At 38.8% G+C, this 21036-nt stretch overlaps 3 protein-coding genes across 5 annotated transcripts; 1 reads left to right on the top strand and 2 right to left on the bottom strand.

Annotated features, from left to right (window-relative positions):
- Window positions 1-6061: 6061 nt before the first annotated feature.
- Window positions 6062-6649, bottom strand: LOC130136881 (uncharacterized). Its single transcript, XM_056307424.1, has one exon. It carries the CDS (start codon window positions 6647-6649, stop codon window positions 6062-6064), a length of 588 nt encoding a protein of 195 aa, XP_056163399.1.
- Window positions 6650-7824: 1175 nt separating this feature from the next.
- On the top strand, window positions 7825-8757 carry LOC115693565 (polyol transporter 5-like). Its single transcript, XM_030620585.2, has one exon. It carries the CDS (start codon window positions 7825-7827, stop codon window positions 8755-8757), a length of 933 nt encoding a protein of 310 aa, XP_030476445.2.
- Window positions 8758-11625: 2868 nt separating this feature from the next.
- LOC115693567 (phosphatidylinositol 4-kinase alpha 1-like) lies at window positions 11626-17071 on the bottom strand. Of its 3 annotated transcripts, none has more exons than XM_056307450.1 (7): window positions 16851-17071; window positions 16298-16739; window positions 16035-16189; window positions 15516-15686; window positions 15224-15382; window positions 12375-12543; window positions 11626-11731 (listed from the first exon to the last, which is right to left on the bottom strand). In XM_056307450.1, exons 3-7 carry the CDS (start codon window positions 16080-16082, stop codon window positions 11691-11693), a joined length of 588 nt encoding a protein of 195 aa, XP_056163425.1. In that variant the 5' UTR covers window positions 16083-16189; window positions 16298-16739; window positions 16851-17071; the 3' UTR covers window positions 11626-11690. The 3 variants fall into 3 exon arrangements, with proteins under 3 accessions (XP_056163425.1, XP_056163424.1, XP_056163423.1); XM_056307449.1 differs by lacking the exon at window positions 11626-11731 and adding an exon at window positions 11921-12254 and having other exon boundaries at window positions 16298-16763; XM_056307448.1 differs by lacking the exon at window positions 11626-11731 and adding an exon at window positions 11921-12254.
- Between the last annotated feature and the right edge of the window lie 3965 nt (window positions 17072-21036).

Here is a 21036-nt window from a genome sequence, read left to right as displayed (position 1 = left end):
TAGTTAAATAAAAGATATAGATTTGAATGCAAAAAATTGGGAATAGAAATTTTTTTGGTTGTACCAAACGCATTTCTGTTCTTTTTTTATTCCAGGGATTGAAATTTTGTACAATTACCAAACACATTCTTTTGCTCAAAAACTCATCCAGGAAATAGAAATAGAAAAAACTATTTCTAAAAAGAAATTGTTCCCAGAAATAGAAACGTTACCAAACGCGCCCTAAATGTCTCATTCACATTCTGATTTGGCTAGCTATTTACTTGAATATCCAAAAGGTGTTGCTTCTTTTTCACCCCCTTCAAAAAATAGTAAGCGTCTTTATATGTGCATATATTTTTATTTAAATCTTGCGACTGACACAGTTCAATATTTTCTTAGCCCAAAGTACCTGAAATTTTCACACTATATAAATGTTGACGCATACATTTACATTTAATTTTTTGGAGATTTATACGGTATTTTGGAATTAGGGATAAGTCTTTTGCTTTCGAAAAACAACAAACAGGCCCTATACTAAGTAAACATTTACTATATAGAAAACAGAAGTGCGCGTCTGAAAAAATGGCGCACCTTTCAAAAGTTGTGTACTGATCAATGAGACTAGAGCTCATAAAGACTACTCACACAACCTCGCTTCTTTTTTAGGCCCAAGATCTTACTTCATGCATTTTGTCCGATCTCAAAGGTTTTGTATGTTCATCTTTAGAATGGGTCTCTGCTTATGTAAAGTCAAAATTTCTCTCTAACTTGATGTGGAACTTAGAAATGTTACACACTCCATACTTAAAACACTTGAACTTCGTTTTAGCCCATATAACTTAGGACCACACCAAATTGACACTGATAATCCCAATTTATTGGTGTCGATGTGTTAACCTCTCAAGGAGGTTAATTAAATATGTTATTCTACTCCATAAAGTAAGATAATCTCAGTACAACTTATAGAGACCTTAATCAACAAATCGAGTAAAGTGTGTCGATTTAGGAGTTGGAAGTGTGAATTTTATTGATGCACTTCAAATCGTAGCTAGCAGGGATGGTATTTTTCATGGTGTATCTAATTTGTAATGTTTTCGTGACTAGTGATGAATACTTAATACTTCATGGGACGGTATGGCAGGATTCTAAAACTTAATCGTTCTTACACTCGAGTCCTAAAACTTTTGTTCTGTACGTTTAACTCCTAAAACTTGTCACCATCCTATGCATTAATGTTTTCGCCAACTCCATTAGCTTTTACCGAACGGAAGATTCAAAGGGGTTTACCAATTTTTTTTGTCTACGCGGCGGTCAATAAGCCAACGAAACTTGTTAAAATCATGCAAATTGGGATAAAGTCGGACTTTTCTTAATTCTGGTGCAAAAGCTGAACGAATGCCACAAACGAAATAATATTTCTTTGAGATTGGGGAGCGATTTGGAGATTCAAACTCATTCCAAACCGCATCGGAGTAACTTTTAGCCAACTTGGCCAACTAGTTATGTAGATCAAATATGTTTGTGACTCAACAGTTAACAGAATGTGCAAAATCATGTAATCACTTTTTCTTTCTGGCAAAAACAAACGAGCAATCTTAAAAGTAGATGGAAAATGCTGAGAAAAAAAAGTGATAATATTCATTGTTGGATTTTGTAATCGAATAAGTCATAACTGTGGAGAAAGGTTCGTTAATCTCTACTTCTTTGGAGTCAAATTTTAGTTTGTATCTATATAATTTAGGCATATAATGCTTAACCCTTTTTTTTCCTAATCTAGTTCAGATGGATAGTTCGTATTGAAAGCAACTTCACTATTGAAAATAATGGTGATGATAAAGACGAGATGATCAATGCGACCAAAGATGCTACTGATGAAAGTGTCACGACACCATAGAGCATGAGAGTTTTTTTCATCTATTAAATTTAAAAAATTTATGTAATGACATTAACGATTTCTTTTCGGTAAGTGATAATATTTTTCTACTTGTAATTATTTATATTTGGGTATTTAATTTATTTTTTATTTCTACATATTCAAGAAAATTGATTCCGCGGGCCCTCTTACGATTTTCTCTCTCAATTTGAGCTTCTGATATGAAAAGATAAAAGTAAAAAATAAAAAGAAAAGGAAAAGGAAACGTACGGTAAAATATCTAAGCCGGTTGAGGAAGTTGACCGGTTTCCTCAAAACATGTTTGTGGCTTACCTTTGAACGTCAGATCGTCACTTTGTGAAGGACGGTTATGCTGGCCACTCCCAAAGTAGATAAATCAGACCGTTCACTATGATAGTTTGAATTTAACTGAGTCACGTGATCGTTAGTTTGTATGCACTTGACTAATATCTAGACTTGAAAATAATCGACCCGACCACTGAAGTCACTTCCAAAATTCTGGTGACGTATATGCAAAATTGCAAAGGTGTAGAGAAATATCCAACGATGTTGCCAACGATGCTAGGAGAGAGAGAGGATTGTAAATGAGTTTTACGTATAATAATTTATATAGGAGTCTTGCGAAGTTAAAACATAAGAAATCTCAATTAAATTGAGTTTGAAGTATGAAGTAAAAAAGCAAAGATATGTTATTTTAGAATATCAGGCGACAATATAAATGCAATGCAGCCATAAGGACTCTGATTGTACTTATAAATTTAGTAGTTAATTAAGATTTGTGGTGGACAGTTGATAAATAGACATGGAAACTATACTTATAATGGAATGAAAATTTCGGGTTCCATAAGAACTCATGTTTGGTCTGAGTGAAAGTAAAAATTTAAGCAAAATATAAAGTTTTCATATTTACTATAATACAATGCAAAAATTTCCTTTTACTTTTAAGGATTTGGATCTTTTTTATACCCAAATAGTTCAAATTACTTATTTTCCAAATTTCATATCCGTGGATTAATGGGAAGTTTACAATACTGTTCTATCTCTCACGTGTTTGAATATTAACATTTGAATGATTTCTATCGTATGATAACATTCACTTGCAATTTCAGATCTTGAAATACTTTATCTTTCTTCATACACTTAATCTTTGGATTTTGTAGTTTCGCCAATAATCCAATTTTTTGTTTTAATGATTCGAGTATGTCATAATGCAGTGGTTTTGTTCAAAATTTCAAATGACAATTTCTGACACATGCAACATTCGTGAGCATTTGCTAGTACACTTGAGCAAAAGTGAAATTTCGCATTAAAAGTTAGAGAAATGAAATGATTAGAAACATCCAAGTTATATCAATTTTTTGGGGGCATAAGTCATATCACTTATTTAACATGCCAGGAGATTGATAAGCCGTACCCTCCTGAGAACAATTCTAAATTATTTATATGGAGCATAGTCTCGATATTTGTCACTTGCTAGAACAATTGGGACAAAGAACAAGTATAAAAAGAAGAGTCGTGATAGAGGAGCCAATTAAACTAAATGCTCCACCGACCCAAAGAAGAAAACAAGCTAAGTATTAGGAAAATTGGGAAATCGACCGAAGTGGAAACGGGAAAGTGCCGGATAGACAAATATTTTGACTTTTAAAATAAGCACGAAACTGAAGAATTACTAGACGGCATATCGAGAGGGATACTTACAAATTTCAATGGTATTTCAGGATATTATATTTTTAAATCGATCTAAAAATTTATCAATGAAAGTGTACTTGTTGAATATAATTGTGCAAGGAATACTTGAAACAAAGCTGGTGTAAATTTTTGAATGTATATTCTCGTATTTAATAGATGAAAACATATGCGAGTTACAATTGTTTTAGAAAATCAGAACATAACTTAAAATAAAATGCAATGTAAAATCATATTCGATGGCATGACTTATTGACTACATTTACATTTGCAAAAGCACGCATTCAATAGCATTTAGAAAGTTTATTAATATCTACAACTCAATATGGAGGGGAATAATAAATATATCCTCCTTTGTTTGCAAATATTTGATGAAAAAGATCTTGAATTATTTAGGTGGCGTCTAAATTGTAGCCCACCTTACGAAAAATGCAGCCAAAAACAGTTCTTATAATGAGTGGAAGGCATCTTCAGATAACTAACGTTCTAATTTGTGTGTCTATATATATTGAAATTCTTTTAATAAAAAGACTGATGGTTAAAACCATAAAGAGGGCGATATGACTCTTCTTCGGAAGATTTTCTTGAGGAAGAAGACCTTCAAATTAACGAAATTGAAATCTCTTCGGAATCAGAAGCTGAAGATCTCTCTCCCAATGAATCAACACCTAAAATAAACGGGTTAACGAAAGAACAAGAATTTCTTTTAAATAATGCAGATCAGATAACTGATCCTGAAGCTAAGAAAAATTATCTAGATAGACTCCAGTCCTCTATGAAAATCACTCCAAGGTCAACACAACTTATAACTGCATAGATATCCTTAACAGAAACAAGAAATATTCAAATTAGACCAATCAAAATTCTTTTTATATATTGAGGGCGATAATGGTATCAGCAAATAATATTAGTTTTATTCCTACTTGAACTAATCCTATATGGTTTAAACCATCACAATGGTTAGTTTTGTATCTCCTAACCAATATCGCCCTTTGGATCTGGGGATCTATATAAAGAAATTATTTAAACTTAGAAACGTTTAACAAACTTATAGAGAGTTCGTTATAGATGTGATTTATACTAATCTGTTGAGGAAATATTCAAAGAAGTTTTCAATTGTCTAGAATCATTCATACGGAGACTTACTGAACATATTTTCTAGTCTTATTTAACGAAACAAATTGAAGTGATAAGATTCAAAAAATAAGAAATTTATGAAAAATTCAGTTGCAACTTTTAAAATAGTGGATATTATTGCCAAAGATAAAGATTATGTGGATATTGTTCCCAAAGAAAAAAAATTAATAACTCAAAAGTGAAAGTAAAAATTGAACAAAATATAAAGTTTTAATCTGTACTATAATACAAAGCAAAAATTTCCTTTTACTTTTAAGAATTTGGATCTTGTTTTGGCCGCATAGGTGAAAAACACTAACAATTAATGAGATAGAAAAGAAAGAAAAAGTACGTGAGTCTTTCCAAAGAAACCTTTCGTCACATCTCATTTCCCACTTTCCTAATTTCATAAGTAATGAACCATAGTCCAACTCAGTGCTGTCATGAATCGTCGTGCGTACAATCAAGGGCACCACGATCGACCGTCTCATCATTATCTCACACCTATTTGGACTAGAAAAAGGATTTTGGTGAAGATTTGAATGGGATGATGAGTGGGTGAACTTGATCTTTAAGGAGACTGTAGAATAGGGGATGTTGGGTTTAAAATAAGTGAACTTGATCTTTTAAGGAGAAGATGTGATTGCCCGCGACATTGAAAACTTACAGATTGGATCGGGAGTGAGGGGTTACGTGAGGCCTTTATATTCCCTAACCATCTTCAAGACTGAAAACAGGCGTTTAGAACAGATCGAAGCAAGCTCTCTGGTTGGCCCTTGGCGTTGCAAGAAAATTTAAGGAAGAAGACACGATGGAAGGGGGAAATTCAGATGGAGAATTTGAAGAGGTATTTTTTCTTGATTATTGCATAAGCTTGTGACGGTAGACTGATTTTTTTTACATTCAAAGTGCGTTATGCGAGTGGATTGAAAGTTGCATTCATGATTAGGAGAATGGGGCAGTTATTTTTGGGATTATATGATTGGAGATACCAAAATTTTGTTTTAAGTATCCAGTGTTTATGACAAATAATATATGACTTTCTTAATTGCATTAGTTTGTTCTATGGAATTAGAGGGACTGATGAAGATACCAAGCGATGCATAATGCATGAATGACACGTTCACACTTAAAACTAAAGAAATATCGTTCTATTTTTTATATATGTTCACGCAGATTCGTAAATGGAATGACTGTAGCCTTGAGGAATATAACTCTGAACTGGTAGTGTTGATTATATAACTAAACTCAACTATGCAAGAATACCTAGATTTTCACAAATCCTATGTATTTTGATATTATATATGCCACTGAATGACTTTGATAAGTTGCAAATACTTACTTTGTAGGTACCATTAAACACTTCTAGCGACACTAGTGTCAATCAAATAGACCAACTGGAGCCGATCGAGCACTCCAATCCTCAGGAAATCGAGCAATCCAGTACTCAGGGGATCGAGGACTCCGGTCCTCAGGGGCCCCCTCCGCAAGGGAGCCCTCGTCCTCAGGGGCCCCCTCCTGGCCGTCCTCAGGGGCCCCCTCCTCAGGGGCCCCCTCCTCAAGGGAGCCCTCGTCCTCAGGGGCCCCCTCCTGGCCGTCCTCAGGGGCCCCCTCCTCAAGGGAGCCCTCTAGGGAGCCCTCCTCAGGGGCCCTCTTCTGGCCCTCCTCAGCGGCCCCCTCCTCAAGGGAGCCCTCCGGGGAGCCCTCCTCAGGGGTCCCCCCCTCAAGGGGACCCTCCTCAGGGGGGCCCTCCCGGGAGTCCTCCTCAGGGGCCCCCTCCTCAAGGGCCCTCTCCTCAAGGGAGCCCTCCCGGGAGTCCTCCTCAGGGGCCCCCTCCTCAAGGGCCCCTCCCTCAAGGGCCCTCTCCTCAAGGGAGCCCTCCCGGGAGCCCTCCTCAGGGGGGCCTTCCTCAGGGCCCTCCTCAGGGCCCTCAGGCGTTCGCGATAGCCAATCCTCCAGTGAGCCCATACGGGAACAAAAACACCGTCAAATGTGCCGTAGGGGCATCAATTGCCTCTCTCTTGCTAGGCTTCGGTCAGTCTTCTCTTTCTCTATGCATGTGATGTTGTGAAGCATGGTGGACTCACCCTCTGATCAATTTTTTATACAGCGAATCAATTTTTTTTCCTCAAGCATGTATTTCTCTGAATCAATTTTTTATATAGCAAATCAATCTCTTACAACTTAATTCTATTGCAAAAATATTTATTATTATTTTATATCTTAGTCATTGCACTTTTTCTATCTAGCTTCTATTATTGAAATCATATATCTATCGTCAAAGGTAATTTTTAATGCGTAGGAAATGAGAAAAGGCAAAAAAAAAAATAGAATGAAAGAATAACGATTACTTAATTTCGTAGCCCGACAAGTTAATTTCAGATAAAGTCATCACACATTATTATATTATGAAAATAAATTTGAAATAAAAGGGAGGAAAATTAGGCACATAATTTTTTAATTTATATTTTTCAATTTCTTTTATATGTCTACGATTTATGTGGAACATCGTGATGTTAAAAAAATATTTTCTTGTTTTTTTTTTAATTTGGCAGCAATGGGAGTGGCGAGTGAGGCACTAGTTCACATAGACAAGGACAAGAGGATTACCGAGAGGCAGGTTGAGTACCAGGCGGTGCTCCTACACGTGATCTCTCTCTTCGGGTCGATAATGGCAGGGCGGCTCTCTGACCGGATTGGCCGCCGATACACCATCATATTGGCAGGGGTTTTCGTCTTCCTTGGGAACCTCCTAACAAGCTTCTTTTCCAACAACGCCTTAGTTCTGTCGGGCCGTGCCGTCACCCAAGTCGGTGTCAGCTTCGCCCCCATGATCGCTACCATCTACATCGCCGAGGTCTCCCTTGCCTCCTCCCGAGGTTTTCTGGCCTCCTTCCCTCAGGTACTCACTCATTCATCTTTTCCATCTATTTATTTGTTACTGAAAAAATTAAACTTAAAAAGGTGTGATTGCTTTTTTATACGTGGTTTCGGTTATTTAGTTGTCCATCAACTTCGGCACCATCCTTGGCTATGTCTTCAACTATATTACCTCCAAGTTCCACCCGACCTTTGGGCGACTTGCCATGCTTATCATGGGAGCAGTTTCACCAATCCTCCTCATCATCTTTGGGATCTGCGTCATGTTGGAATCTCCCCGATGGCTCGTCATGCGGGGCCATCATATCGAGGCACGGCACATCCTCAACAGGATCACTAGCTCCGAGGAGGAGGCCACCATCCAGCTCAACCGCATTGCGCAGGCTATCGGCATGACTGTGGAGAACAACAACAATGCCCAAGTCAACATGCAGAGTACTGGGGAGGGCGTGTGGCGGGATCTCCTCCTCCACCCAATCCCAATCGTTCGCCACATGCTCGCTTGCGCCATTGGGATCTACTTTTTCCAACAGGGCTGTGGCATCGACACTCTCGTGCTCTATAGTCCTCGTATTTTTGAGAAGGCCAAAATTACTTCCTCCAACACAAAACTGATCTTGACCATCTTAATCCAGCTTTTAAAGGTAGTGCCCATCCTTGTCCCCACCTTCTGCCTTGACAAGGTTGGGCGGAAGCGATTGCTGCTGATAAGCATCAACGGGATGATCTTTGGGCTGGTCTTCCTTGGAATTTCCCTTACTGTCCTTGACAATAGCGACACAAAGCCTCTGTGGGCTGTGCGCATGTGTATCGTCTCATTGTTGATCTGCGTGGGCTTCTACTCCATCGGAATGGGACCGATCCCATCGGTGTACAGTTCAGAGATCTTCCCGTTGAGGCTGCGTGCGCAGGGGAACGCAATCAGTGCCGGCTTCGGTGGGGTGATGGCAATAATCATCTTATATCTATATGAGTTTATCACCCTTGGTGGGGTCGCCTTCGTGTTCATGGCGATCGGGCTCTTGGCATGCTGGTTCGTGCGCCGGATAATGCCGGAGAGCCAAGGGCGGACGCTTGAGGAGATGCAGCAGATTTTTGGTAGTTTGAACTTGTGGAGGTTCCGGGTGGAGGCAATTGAAGGGCAAACGAACAGCGACGTGACAGCGCAAGGAGCTGACATTGAGGCTCAACCTTAATGCATCTACATTTAATATTGTGTCCAGGAATATCACATCTTATTTAGGTGGAAGTTAATTTTTGTCAAGCTTTATGATTTGTTTTTACATGCTTATCTAGCATTAGTATTTGGTATTAGAACTTCAAGTCCATTTTTATGATCTTCATTTAATTTAGTCTTCTTTATGGATGTTTGTATGTGTTCACTGCTGATCCGATCAAGGGTGAAATATGTACTTACTCAATGGTTCACTTTGGGATAGCTTTTGTCGTCTAGTTAGGCACCACAATATCCATGAATCACATGAAAACGTTATGAAAATAATGGCAGAAAGAATAGCTTTCATCATTTATTTGGGCGCCATGAATCCTGCTAGACGTTGTGAAGCAGAAAGAATTTTGTGGCAATAAGTGCTCTTTAACTGGCAACGAGCACATAATCTTTATTAACATCTCCACTTACTATTAGGTATCTCTTTTTTTCGTTGCTAATGCCAATGTCAGCCACCCTCCTTTTTTGGCACCGCCGTGGATTTGTCGCATATTATCATTGTGGAATTTAACCGAGATCCCCAAATACCAATTCATCTTCTCGGCTGTTACTTGTACATTTGTCTAGTGGAATTCATGAACAGGCGATATGGTTTTTTCTATCAAATTTTCTGCCTCTGGCTAGGGCAAGGATAACTATGTTTGATGCCATTGAAATGGACTTGTGGTCCTTGTAGGAGATTTTAATTTTAATTTCTTGGGAAGTTCTGAAGCTGCATGTTCCCTTCACATGCTGAATTGGCTTCTTAAAGCATGTTACGCTATAGAGACTTCATACACGTATTGGTAGCTGTTGCTGCTACCCTCACCCATAAATTAAGTGTGTTTTTTGTCGGAAACTTTGTCTACGTCATTCAATCCTGTAGGGAGTGTCCATCTGCTAGTGCTTTTGCCCTGCTTCTGAAATTTTTTGCTGGGACAGGTGGTAGTAGTCTCTCTCTACTATTCCAGGATGAACTGCTAGGTGTCGACTCACAGCATATGTTGCAACTCGATGATGCACCTCTGAAGCAATATGTCATTTTTTTTCAATCATACGTTGCTATATCGCAACTCTTGAGGCATGTAAACCTTGAGCTGTGTAGATGACTCGTTTGCTGATTAATCCACTATCTTTCATCGATTCTGTCACCTTGTTGTATCTTAAGTCCTTTACACCTTACCTCAAAGTCGGAATGTTTCTGTGGCTACAGTCCTATGATGTTCCTAGTCTAGTCTTTGGCTACATTTATAAACATTCCGATCATTGTGTAAGATGGAATGCTCCCACTCTCGTGCAGTTTTCTTCTCAACAGTTTTCTTAAACGAGATTGGTGTAGTATCTGGAACATAGTCCAGTAGGTCGTTGGATCTCTTAAAGGTTGGGTTGTTTTCCTTTTGTGCTGTGTAACAAATTTATGATCTTGAGGTACAACTTTTTCATGAATGTCGATGTCCTCGCTGGTCTTCGACAATTGTCGTCAGTGCTTACTTCTTGACATTCCTTCGTGCATTCATGTCAAACACTGACCCAAACATTCTCCCGAAGTAAGTTGATGTTTTTGTGCCAACCAAGCCTTAATCTTGTCTATCATTAAATGTGCCCCTGCCACCCAACACGAAACATTTCTTGTATTATCTTTTTACCATTGTTAATTTATAATCAAAATTTTAACGTCTCATGCATATGCGTGGACGTGGACGAAATCCTATGGCTATTCTTCTAGAACGTCTTCATTATGAGTCTTTCGCGCTATGCATAGCAGCATGTGGGTTTTTATGAAAAGAGGACATGTAACATAATTCCTACACTTCACCCAAAAACTTGCAAATAGCTTGGATCCTCCACTTGAGTCTACTGTGTGCCTTTCCTTTTGCTATATGAACAACATAGTCAGGTTTTTCTGATGTTTGAAGTGATTGTACACGGGAAGTACTGCCGAATGCACACCCAGCAGCCCGTGAGTATCATAATAAGCACCAATATCACCGACGGTCTAATGTGCATGAAAATGTTAAATTAAAGGAGGCTTGGTTGCTGTAGCAGTTTCCGTGGTTTGTCATTCTTGCAAGCGATCTCATTTTGAACAGGGAGGAAAGTTTACATTTGCCATTGCAGTGGGGTCCTCTCCTTTTTTGGAAAGTTGAATATGCCCCTGCACCCTGAAGTAATAGCGTAATTTCCAGCATATGATTATAGCATATGATTACATAACAAATCGTATTCCAAATTTAAGAAGTTGGAAATGTTTTTTCCACATATGAAGTTTCTCTACCACAGGTCGTCTAAGAATGGTTTTCAGAAAGACACAGAAGAGTAAGCTATCATAATGAAGAAATTCGGTGTCCCCTACATTGGAATTTGCAACCATTCATTTCAGAGTGTCACCGCCCCAAGGCCTGTGTCAAATATGCGATCTTCCTGAACCCAAAGTAAATGATTAGTAATTATTCACCTGCAACTCGACAAACAAACAGGCAGATCCACATGGATAGGCAACAAAAAAAAAAAAAAAACGTATGTATAGGCAAAGTACATTTAAATCTGCATAGAGCTGCACGTATGTGTACGTGCTTAGAGAGAGGGGCAGCACCACTTTGACAAATGTGGAAGAATTTCAAACAGATAACCCAGCCTTTTTCCAATTAGTAAGATATAGCAAAATCATACTGAATAGTGATCCTGAATTTATTAGCTCTTCCAAAGAAGGCAAAAGCATCATTCAGATTAATAAGCTAACCTCATTAAGCCCCTCTTACTAGATTAGGCTTCATGAAAATCTTCCTCAGGAAAAGAGAGGCCTGAAGATGTGAGACACTTCAGGTTAGAAGGCAGGCTGAAGAATTTTTAGTCCATGTCTACACAGCCCCATCAGACATGGCATCCCCTCTGATCCTAATATACCCAGTACCATGGTGCTCTCTAATTCACCTTCGTCACTCTAATTCCTCGGCATAACCAACCTGCTTTTTCATTTTTCCAAAGTTACTCTGAGACCCCACCCAGGTAGCAGTGCAAGAAATTTTTTTGTAGACAACAGTCTTGCAGAAAATTACTAGTCTAGAACCTACAAGCAAGTTGCAATAACAAAATAAATGAATTTATCAAAACTACCACAAATTTATTAGTATACTAATAATTCCGAAAGATGATAGCATAAACAAAATGGAACAATCTATTGAAGAGCAGCACCAAGATATACTCGTACGATTAAATCGCATAGGTAAATTATTTAGAAGGCAGTCTCAATTCCAAAAAAAATATATACCAGCCATGACACTACAGTTTCAAATGCTCAATGGCCAATTGTTATCAGACACTGGGAGACTGCGGGCATATGATTGGGCATTTTCGGGTATGCACAGACAAAACGGAATGCATTTCTATTAGAGGTCAAGGTTTTGCTTCCATTGAGGATGCCACCATTGCTACTAAATCGTATAATTTCTAAAAACGCTACTGCAAGAAGATATGTGGCTATTACACCTGCAAAATAAGTGACAAAAAAGGTTTCAGATTGAGAAATTTTACATTGAAGCTGAGGAACAAAAATCAGTATAAGACCCAAAAGTTAACTACATAATGGAACGGACAGACTATCCTAACCTGAAATTGTGCTCATTCCTCCAACATCTACTTGCCCTCCCAAAGCAGCAGAAAGAGCAGCGCTGTGGGTTACAGCAGCTTTCACGTTGCCACTCTCTCTACGACTACCAGGGTTGTGGAGAGCATTAAATTCCAATTCATCTTCAAGCCATGTCACAGAGCTAACTACCTGGAGAGCAAAGTAATTCATTTAAAAAATTTGAACGTTGTTCAATTGCCAAATTTACTTGAACTATCGAAAAAGTTTCAATCAGGTAAAGCAGTTGATCTTAGTAAGAAAAGACCAGGAAATGCATTTATCCGAGGAAACCAGAACTGCTAAACTTTACACTTTTGAGAAAACTTAGCCTATGTATATGAAAGAGGTCCCACAAGGCTACAATTAATCACCTGACATTATAATATTCTTGCAGATAGCATTAATCATAAAGACTTTACTGTTGAGCAAATACTCTGTGGAACTAAAAACATTTGAAAATAGTGACTTGCCAGATTCAGTAGTTTATGATTGGAGTTAAATCCTTTTCAACATCGGGTTGGGCAAGGCCTCCACCGAAAGTCTCAGACTGAGTGCTCGGGCTGGGCCACAATTTTGGCAAAAGCCCACGTGGCCCAGCCCATGCTCACCACTATCTCCAGCAATATATCGCTTTCTGGTAACCCCAATTTTACATCAAAGAAATTACACTCTAGACTCTGAAAAGCCCCTAAGTTTCTCTCCCTCCACGTTCGCCAAAAATTTGATAGACGGGTAGCAGCAAGTGTCAATCTCTTCCCTTTGTCAATCACAAAACAAATTCCTTTCAAAACCCAGAGTTCAAGAAGCCTCAACCCAATGAATGCTTAAAAGTCCCAATGCAGCATTCACCAGTTGTCTCACTCCACTGCAGTATGCTGACTCAGATGCTGTTACACATAAAGCACCTATTTACAAGCTAAAACCTCTGTTTTGAAATTTGTCAGTTCCAAGTACTTGATCATGCCGAAAAAAAAGATTTCCTACTTCTCTGCAGGGCCTTAATAACAGCAAAAGCAAAATATATATGAACAGGGGAAGATGTTAACGTCAATATAGAAATGGAAATTCTTGCTTGTGAAAATCTCTCTCTTTTATCAGGAGAGTCGTCAATGGAATGAAAATCAGTCTAAACTTGCAAAGCATAATATATCACATATAAACAAGTGCTTCAGAAATGTTTGGCCTCTTCATTTATTGAGCGAGTACTTGTCTAGTGGGAATGCCAAGGAACTCATATATGGATCATCCAACATCGTCGTGTATTTTTACTGTCCATCATTAATAATTATTCAACGCATATCAATATAGATAGAAAAGCAACAAAAGATCCAGCTATACTGCAGGAGAAAAAACTTACAGGATCACAAGAGCTGGCATCCATCTGCAACCTAATTGCAGCATTCGGGGTCCTTTATGAAATAGCTCCCAATGTCAGTCAATGACATAATAGGAGCTATTTTGGGTAACTGCGAGCATGATTGTTTCTTGTGATGATAAAAGTAAAATCTAGAGCCGTTTTTGGTAATCCCCATATCATCAAGACAAACTATGAATCATAAGAAAGGTTGTGCAGGCAAGAAAAAAATTTGTAAGATGAACTTACAAGGGGAGGAGTCCCTTGTGAAATTTTCTGGACAGCAGCAGACCGCCGTGCATTCCACATGTACGGTACACCCACAGCCTAAAGAGGAGTTGCATTTATGCTTCCCATACTAGACCAAAAAGAGCTATATAGAACCATAAGTTCCGAAATAACTTCAAAAGAGATGGTTCCACGTCTATCGAGGGATTAAAGTCGGTACATATCTCAGCAACAGCAGGAAGTAGAGGGCCCAAAAGATCTGCTCCACTCCTACAAGAGCACAAGAATCACCAACAACTCCCCAACAATTGGAATACAGAAGAACAAAGGTCTCATTCTATCAGCCATCCTTACCGTTGCTTTCACAATAAAAAAGAAAGCCTTTTCTGGAGCGCCATACCAATGGTTTCACTTTGTTTCACCATTTTTTCGACCAGGTAAAGATAGAAACCATACAAAAAATAGAAAAAGAGTTTCAGTTCTGACAATGGCTTCTCACTATTATCCCAAAGCTGTGATGTTAATCACAGTGGTGTCTAGCAATTTAACTCTTAAGAGTTGTGGTAATAACAAATTCCGATCATATTTACAAATGAGGAAAAGCAAACACACAAGCATATCTTACAGCGTGTTAGATACAACAGAGAAGCTATTCTATTCCCCATCCCCTCCTGATGGGATAATTAATCCAACAGGTCATTGAAAAATATATCAAGAACAACTATTCCATCAGAATGGCTATGCCTATCCCTTGGTCCCATGTGAATAGCAAATACGACAAAAATAAAGGTCTAAACGTATCATTTGTAGCACAAACCTATACTTCCTTAAAATGCAACTGACAACTGCTTCTCTCCCTGATTTTAAGGTAAAGCACATCGGAACACTTTTTGGAAGAACTATCAAAAGTAACTAAAAAATATAATGTTGCATCAACTATGTAGGGCACAAGGCCTAAACTATTTATAGTATGCTACCGGCATATATATTTTAAGGAAAATGATACCTTCCCCTTTTGCTCTCCACTGCCAAGCCTACATCTGAGCACAAAGATAGCAGACGGTGACAGTAATCTGTATGCAATTTAGTAATTGTAAGATGGCTAGCAATCAGAAGAAACCCAGGAGAAGAGTCAACAACACCATGGAATAAGTTGAAATCCATTTAGTAAATCACATCCTAACGTTACAAACTCGACAAATTATCCTAGTACAACTTGCAAAGAATACTAAGGGAAACCATGCAGACGTCAACACGTTCCGTTGTGGCTTCCCAGGCCAATGTTTCGCTTCCAGCAGACCCTAAACTTGAAAGCCAGCCCAAGTAGCTTCTTGTCATCAAAACCACGGTCTCGCAAAATGACTTCTCAAAGTCTATACTTGCTATATGAGACACAGCATCAAGCAGCTGCAGCAATAGGCAGAAGAAAAGTTTGAGAAACTAGGCTACTGAGGAAACCTTGCAGTTTTATAAAGCAAATTTATGGGTAACATTCCAATTACATAAGAGCAAATAAGAGCTCTAAAGGAGAGGTCCGCACACGAATCTGCAGTAAACCAGCAGTTGAAGCATTGCCCTCTTCTAAACTTTCAATAAAAAGTGGCAGTATCATATCCACAACTTCAGACTTCCTAATTGCAACACTCAAATCTACTACTGTGCATATTAGGTTAAGTTGCACAACAGGAACCGCCTGCTTCTCCTTTCCACCCTGAAATTAGTAAATATTGCATACAAATGTAAGCAAATATAGTTCAAATTGAAAAAGGAAAATTTAAAAATACCAAAAGAAGTACTACACTGAAGAACTGGTAACTGACATTGCGAGGTAAGATCTCCACAATGGGAACTTGGGCACTTCTAGAGCATTATCAAATTATACAGTCATAAATCAGATGAATAGCACAATAAAACTCTAAGCGGACTCCAACCTATGAAACCCAAATATTTCAAGGAGAACATGCTCATATCTTACATAAAAGTATTATCCGGCAAATATCGACTAAGTATGTACGAGATGAGTATGTTCTCATCAACAACTCACTGATATTCATCCAACCTGTTCATCGTAATCATTCCTATCCCGGACACTTGCTGCTAATCCCATGATAAAAACAGTTTATAGGAGCCCGGTCCTTGTTCCAGCCATATTCAATCACTTCACAGCTTGCCTTCATTACACTCTCAACCATGGCTACTGGCTCATGCATCAGCCTGCCACAAATCGTAGTCCCAGAAAAAGGATTATATGGATGAACACATGGATTAGATTCAATTGTGAATTGATGATGCTAACAGGCATCATTCCTTTCTTAAACGCACCTGAGCACATGCAGTCGGTACAAGGAGCTTGAGGCGAACGAGCAAAACTCATAGCGGCTGTCCACCCTTGGTGACAGCAATTTGAGTCATCCCAGTAAGCAAAGCACAGAATAGACCTTCGCAGAGACTCAATTTTCTCAAGCAAGATAGTAAACATGCCTCAGCAGCGTCAGTGAATAATACAAGAGTCTCAAGCCAAAACTTCTTTACAGCTTTACCATCCAAATCAAGAGACGATAAGCTCTTCATCTTCAATCTTGTGATGGCTTGATAAACTGATAGTTTTAAATTGATCCTGTCCAGTCTGGTCCCGCTTTTCTTGTCTGTGCGCGTAACCAACAAGTCAGCAATTGGCTGCTTCAGCTCTCAAAATATGTCAAATTTAAGCTGGGAACCTATAGCTAGAGCAAGAACTCAACCCTGAAAGACCGCCCAACTACTTCTGCCAAAAAGACCATCAAAATATCTATCTTTCGATTCGACTCCATTGTTCTTGCAGACAAGTTACACTTTATAATGGAAACATTATAAGGACCAAGAGGCCGCCATTTACCAGAAGAAGATAGCCTCCGGAAAAGCTTTGGAGATGGCGGCATTGTCTCCACTGCAGCTCACTGCCGCGACCGCATTGTCTCTGTCTGGTGAAGGCAGCGATCTTGGCGGCGAAATCCGGCGTATCGGCCAAAACGAGACCCGTCCAAAGAGGAGGGAATCAAGCGCAGGAACTCGATAATGACCGAGTATGGCCGGTGATCAGACAGACTTCAGACTTGGCGAAACCCTACGAGAAATGGCCTCGGCTGGGGGGGACGTGTCCAAAAATCCTCGCTAGTTCAAACTCCCGCCGAGTGAGGGAAACAATTTTAACATAAATTTTAGTTAAATTAAATTATATATATATACCAGCGTCGGTGGAGCGGCAGCGTCGGCCATTGGGGTCACCAGGCAAGGGCCTGCAAAATCAGGAGAGGGCGGCTTTCCTCTCCCGTCGCCAGCCCTCGCACAGGGCCCGTCACCCTTGCCTAAATTTGAGAGAGGGCCGCCGCCCTCTCCCTCTGCTAGCCTGCGCCTCTGGTCGGCGAGGGTTACCAACCCTCGCTGAGGCGCCAATGACCCTACCAATCATTGCCGCCGCCCCAACGATGATGGGGCTGTGGCCACGGGCAGGAGGGCTGGTCATTTCCTTTGTGCCTTAACCCTCATACATTATAAATTGCAATGTCTTTTTAATTGATTACTGGGGAACACCCGCTAGCCTGTTCTTTTGACAATGCATCATTATATTTTTCTTGTCCATTACTTATTTAGATTCACATAGATAATTCCATTTACAAAATTAAAAATTCTTCAAATTTTTATTTTTATTAACGACAAAAATGCACTTTACCTCGTGTGAGTTTAATCGAATTTTCAAAAAAGAAGAAAACTTTCGGCTTATATTTCCACATTAAATTCGCGCCTTCCCCTCCCAACCTATATCATGGCTCCACCACTACGACAATATTGATGTGCTCAGCCGTGCTAAGTTTATTTCCTAGTAGATTAATATTCGCTTATTTAAAATACAACATACTCTGTTAGAAATTTTCATTCACTGCAATTAAAAAGTTACGGAAAGAAACATTGCTTATCTATGAATATAATTTCGACCAAAAAGAAAATCTATGAATATAATCAAAGCAAAAAAATACTTTTGAAAACAATTGCTAAAAACTGGAATTTGGGCTTCCACATGCTTCTTATTCCAAGTTTCGTTGATTTTGTTGACTTGGCAATCTGCGCAAATGTTTATATACAAATTATTATTGATAATAAAAAAAAACATTTGCCATTGACTAATCATTTCAAGTGATATAAGTGATTATTTTAAGGAAAATATTTTTCATATCACTCATTTTCCACGTAATAAACGGAGTCTGAATGATGATTTTCATTGCAGCTTTACCCACAGTTATGTTCCGGAACGTAAATGTGCATAATAGTTTTGAATATAGTAATTAGACTTTCATTGTAGTCCAATTGGATTTAATTTAAGACCCTAAGAATTTCTTTTGATATATTCGATTACACAGCATTTCTTTCTCGACGTAATTCCGATAGACCCGCCATTTAAAAAAAAAAAGTTCACTGTGTAGAGGTGTTCGTCGAGCTAATCCTTCGATTCTTATAATTTCTTCTTGTCCAAATGCAAGTGTCCAAAGGTTTCCCAAGTCCAGAATGAGGTGCTGGTCCTGTCAACGCATGGGAAGGACAAGGACCCACGAATTCAGAGGTCGTCAGGCATCACTACCCTCTCTCCTCAAATTTTCATATTGAAACACCCTCTATTATGTGGTTATTACTTCAATTGCCGAGACGGTGTGAGTTTTTATTCAGTTCATTCAAAGGTATAGATGAGTTGGATTGAAAAAAATGAGAGATAAAGTGCACCGTGAGTCATAAAATTTGTCAAGCAATTGAATAGTAAAACTTTCAAAAAGTTCAATCTAACCCTACAATTTCAAATTTGTACAATCAAATTTTTCCGTTAACTTCATTTAACTTGATTAACGGAAAATGCTAACACGACTTTTTTTTTATTATTTTTGCTCTCCTACGTTGCGCTTATATTGTTAAAACATGAAGGACAAGGTCAAAATGATGCCCCTTTGGTCCAAATTTGATTTTTTAAATCAAATATTATTTAAATTAGAGTAAACAAAAGCCAAATTATTAAAAATAAAATAACAATAGAGGGCAAGGCCCTCATCATTGCTAGGGGTGATCGGTTCCCACCCTAGAATCAAGAACTGCATATTAAGGACCGATTCTGAAAAATGGAAACTGAAAACCACCGGTTGGTTCCATTGATTCACCAGAAATCAAATCGCCGGCTCGGTCTGTTCCTGAGTGGGTGGAAGGAATAAAACTAAATTTTTTTCCTAATATATGTTGTATGGATGCCACACTGAACATGCGATCAGATGCAGACCTTGTGGTCCCAGTCACGAGTGGTCCAAATCTTGCGGAGGTTGGGGTTGTGCGTCTTGTTGAGCCGGTGTTGGATGTAGGCGTTGTAGGCAGGCGCCGGAGGAGTGTTAGGAAAACCTCTTACTAAATTTTGAAATTAACAAAACTATCCATGAGTATTTTTTAAGTCTAATAAATGCTTTGAAGTATTTTGATTCAGGAAGTTATCCTCAAAAGAAAAGCATACTGCAAATTTATTACTTCAAGAGGTTCGGACTTCATATGACAGAAGAAGAAGTTCAAACTTTATACTGCAAAAAATAGAGTTCAAACTTTGGACAAGCAAATGAAGAATTTCAGACTTTACAATGGAATCGAAAGGTTCAGACTTTAAAGAATAACCCATCATGTCATAAGTTCTCAATGCAAGACCAGATCATATGGATCCGGACTATATCCAGACTTTGATGCAAACTCAGAATGTAAATAACAACTCTACGTTAATTCAGGTGCCCTAGTCAGAAGAGACTTCATGAGGGATGTAGCGTAGGCTTAGTTCACAGGTTAAGGAAGGAAATGATCGTTAGGCTCAAAAATGTGTGTAAGGGTGAGAATCGGTGATCATCTTGGCATTGTCACCAGTCTTCTTCTCCACCGTCAGGATCCTCTTGGAAAACTCCTTGGGTAATCCCGTGCTTTGGCTTTTTGGACTTTTGTCCGACAATTGCAAATTTGCTTAGGGATACAAATTCCTTCGCCCCCCTTTTTTTCATCGTTCTTCTTCTTCTTCTTTTTTTATGGGCATTGGCCTTTGCTTTCACCAGGCGCACTACTTTTTCATGCCCTTAATCTTCATTGATTTCATCATTTTTTACTGTTTCTTTTGGTGTTGTCAGGACTAGCCTAAACAAGTTTGAACAGAACAATATTATTAGGCTCTTGGAGTCTTCATCTTCATTCGATACTTTGGATCATAATGCTCAAACTTTGGTGACTTTTGCCTTGTCCCGGTATGGGGGATGATAACCAATTGGGTTCATACGAAATGAAATTGCTGGCTTAATTGGGTTAGCAAGGGATATAAGTGTATGGGATAGAAGAAGAACTGCTCTTCATCATCCTAGGGCACTTAAATCATCATGAGAGTTCAATTGCAATAATAACACTCAAAGATTAATGCAAGTGAGAGCAAGAAAAATTATATTCATTTTTCTCACCTTGCGCTGCAGACTTACCTCCAGTTGCCCCAGTGTGGGGTGATTCTTGACAGGGGTAATTCAGAAGGAACCTCTAAGTGTATGGTCTCAAAATGGTTAAGCAAAGGATCAGCGGTAGTATATGGGGCAAAGAAATGAACTACCTCTCATCATTTTGGCTACCGTAACTTATGCGAGAAATCCATTTACCATGCAGACATGGAATCTTTTCACTCGTCTTGCTAGGGATTAGTACATGGGGATGTGTATGGACTAAGGATTACCTTTTGTCATCCTGACACATCTCATTCAGCATACCCAAGTAGTTCGACACCATTTATCGAATTGTCATCTTAACAAATTTTCACATGGAATTGGTGAATTAAACAGGTAAAATTACCATACAAATTTCTTTCCAAGAGGCATGCGATGCATTTGGGGAGTATTAAGCATCTATTCGCTTTAAAATTTCCTTTTTCCTTGATTCTTTCTACTCTTATGAAAAGAGTTCTAGGGAAAGAAATACTTACCTGTGTTGCAGCGGCGGTGAGGCAAACCTGCAAGGCAATAAGAGAGACCATGTTAATGAATGGC

The sequence above is a fragment of the Syzygium oleosum genome, unplaced genomic scaffold, assembly GCF_021117445.2.
Source record: "Syzygium oleosum isolate NSW1041296 unplaced genomic scaffold, Sole_v2.1 Sole_v2.53, whole genome shotgun sequence".
NCBI lineage: Eukaryota > Viridiplantae > Streptophyta > Magnoliopsida > Myrtales > Myrtaceae > Syzygium > Syzygium oleosum.
This window is presented reverse-complemented; position numbering and strand designations above follow the sequence as displayed.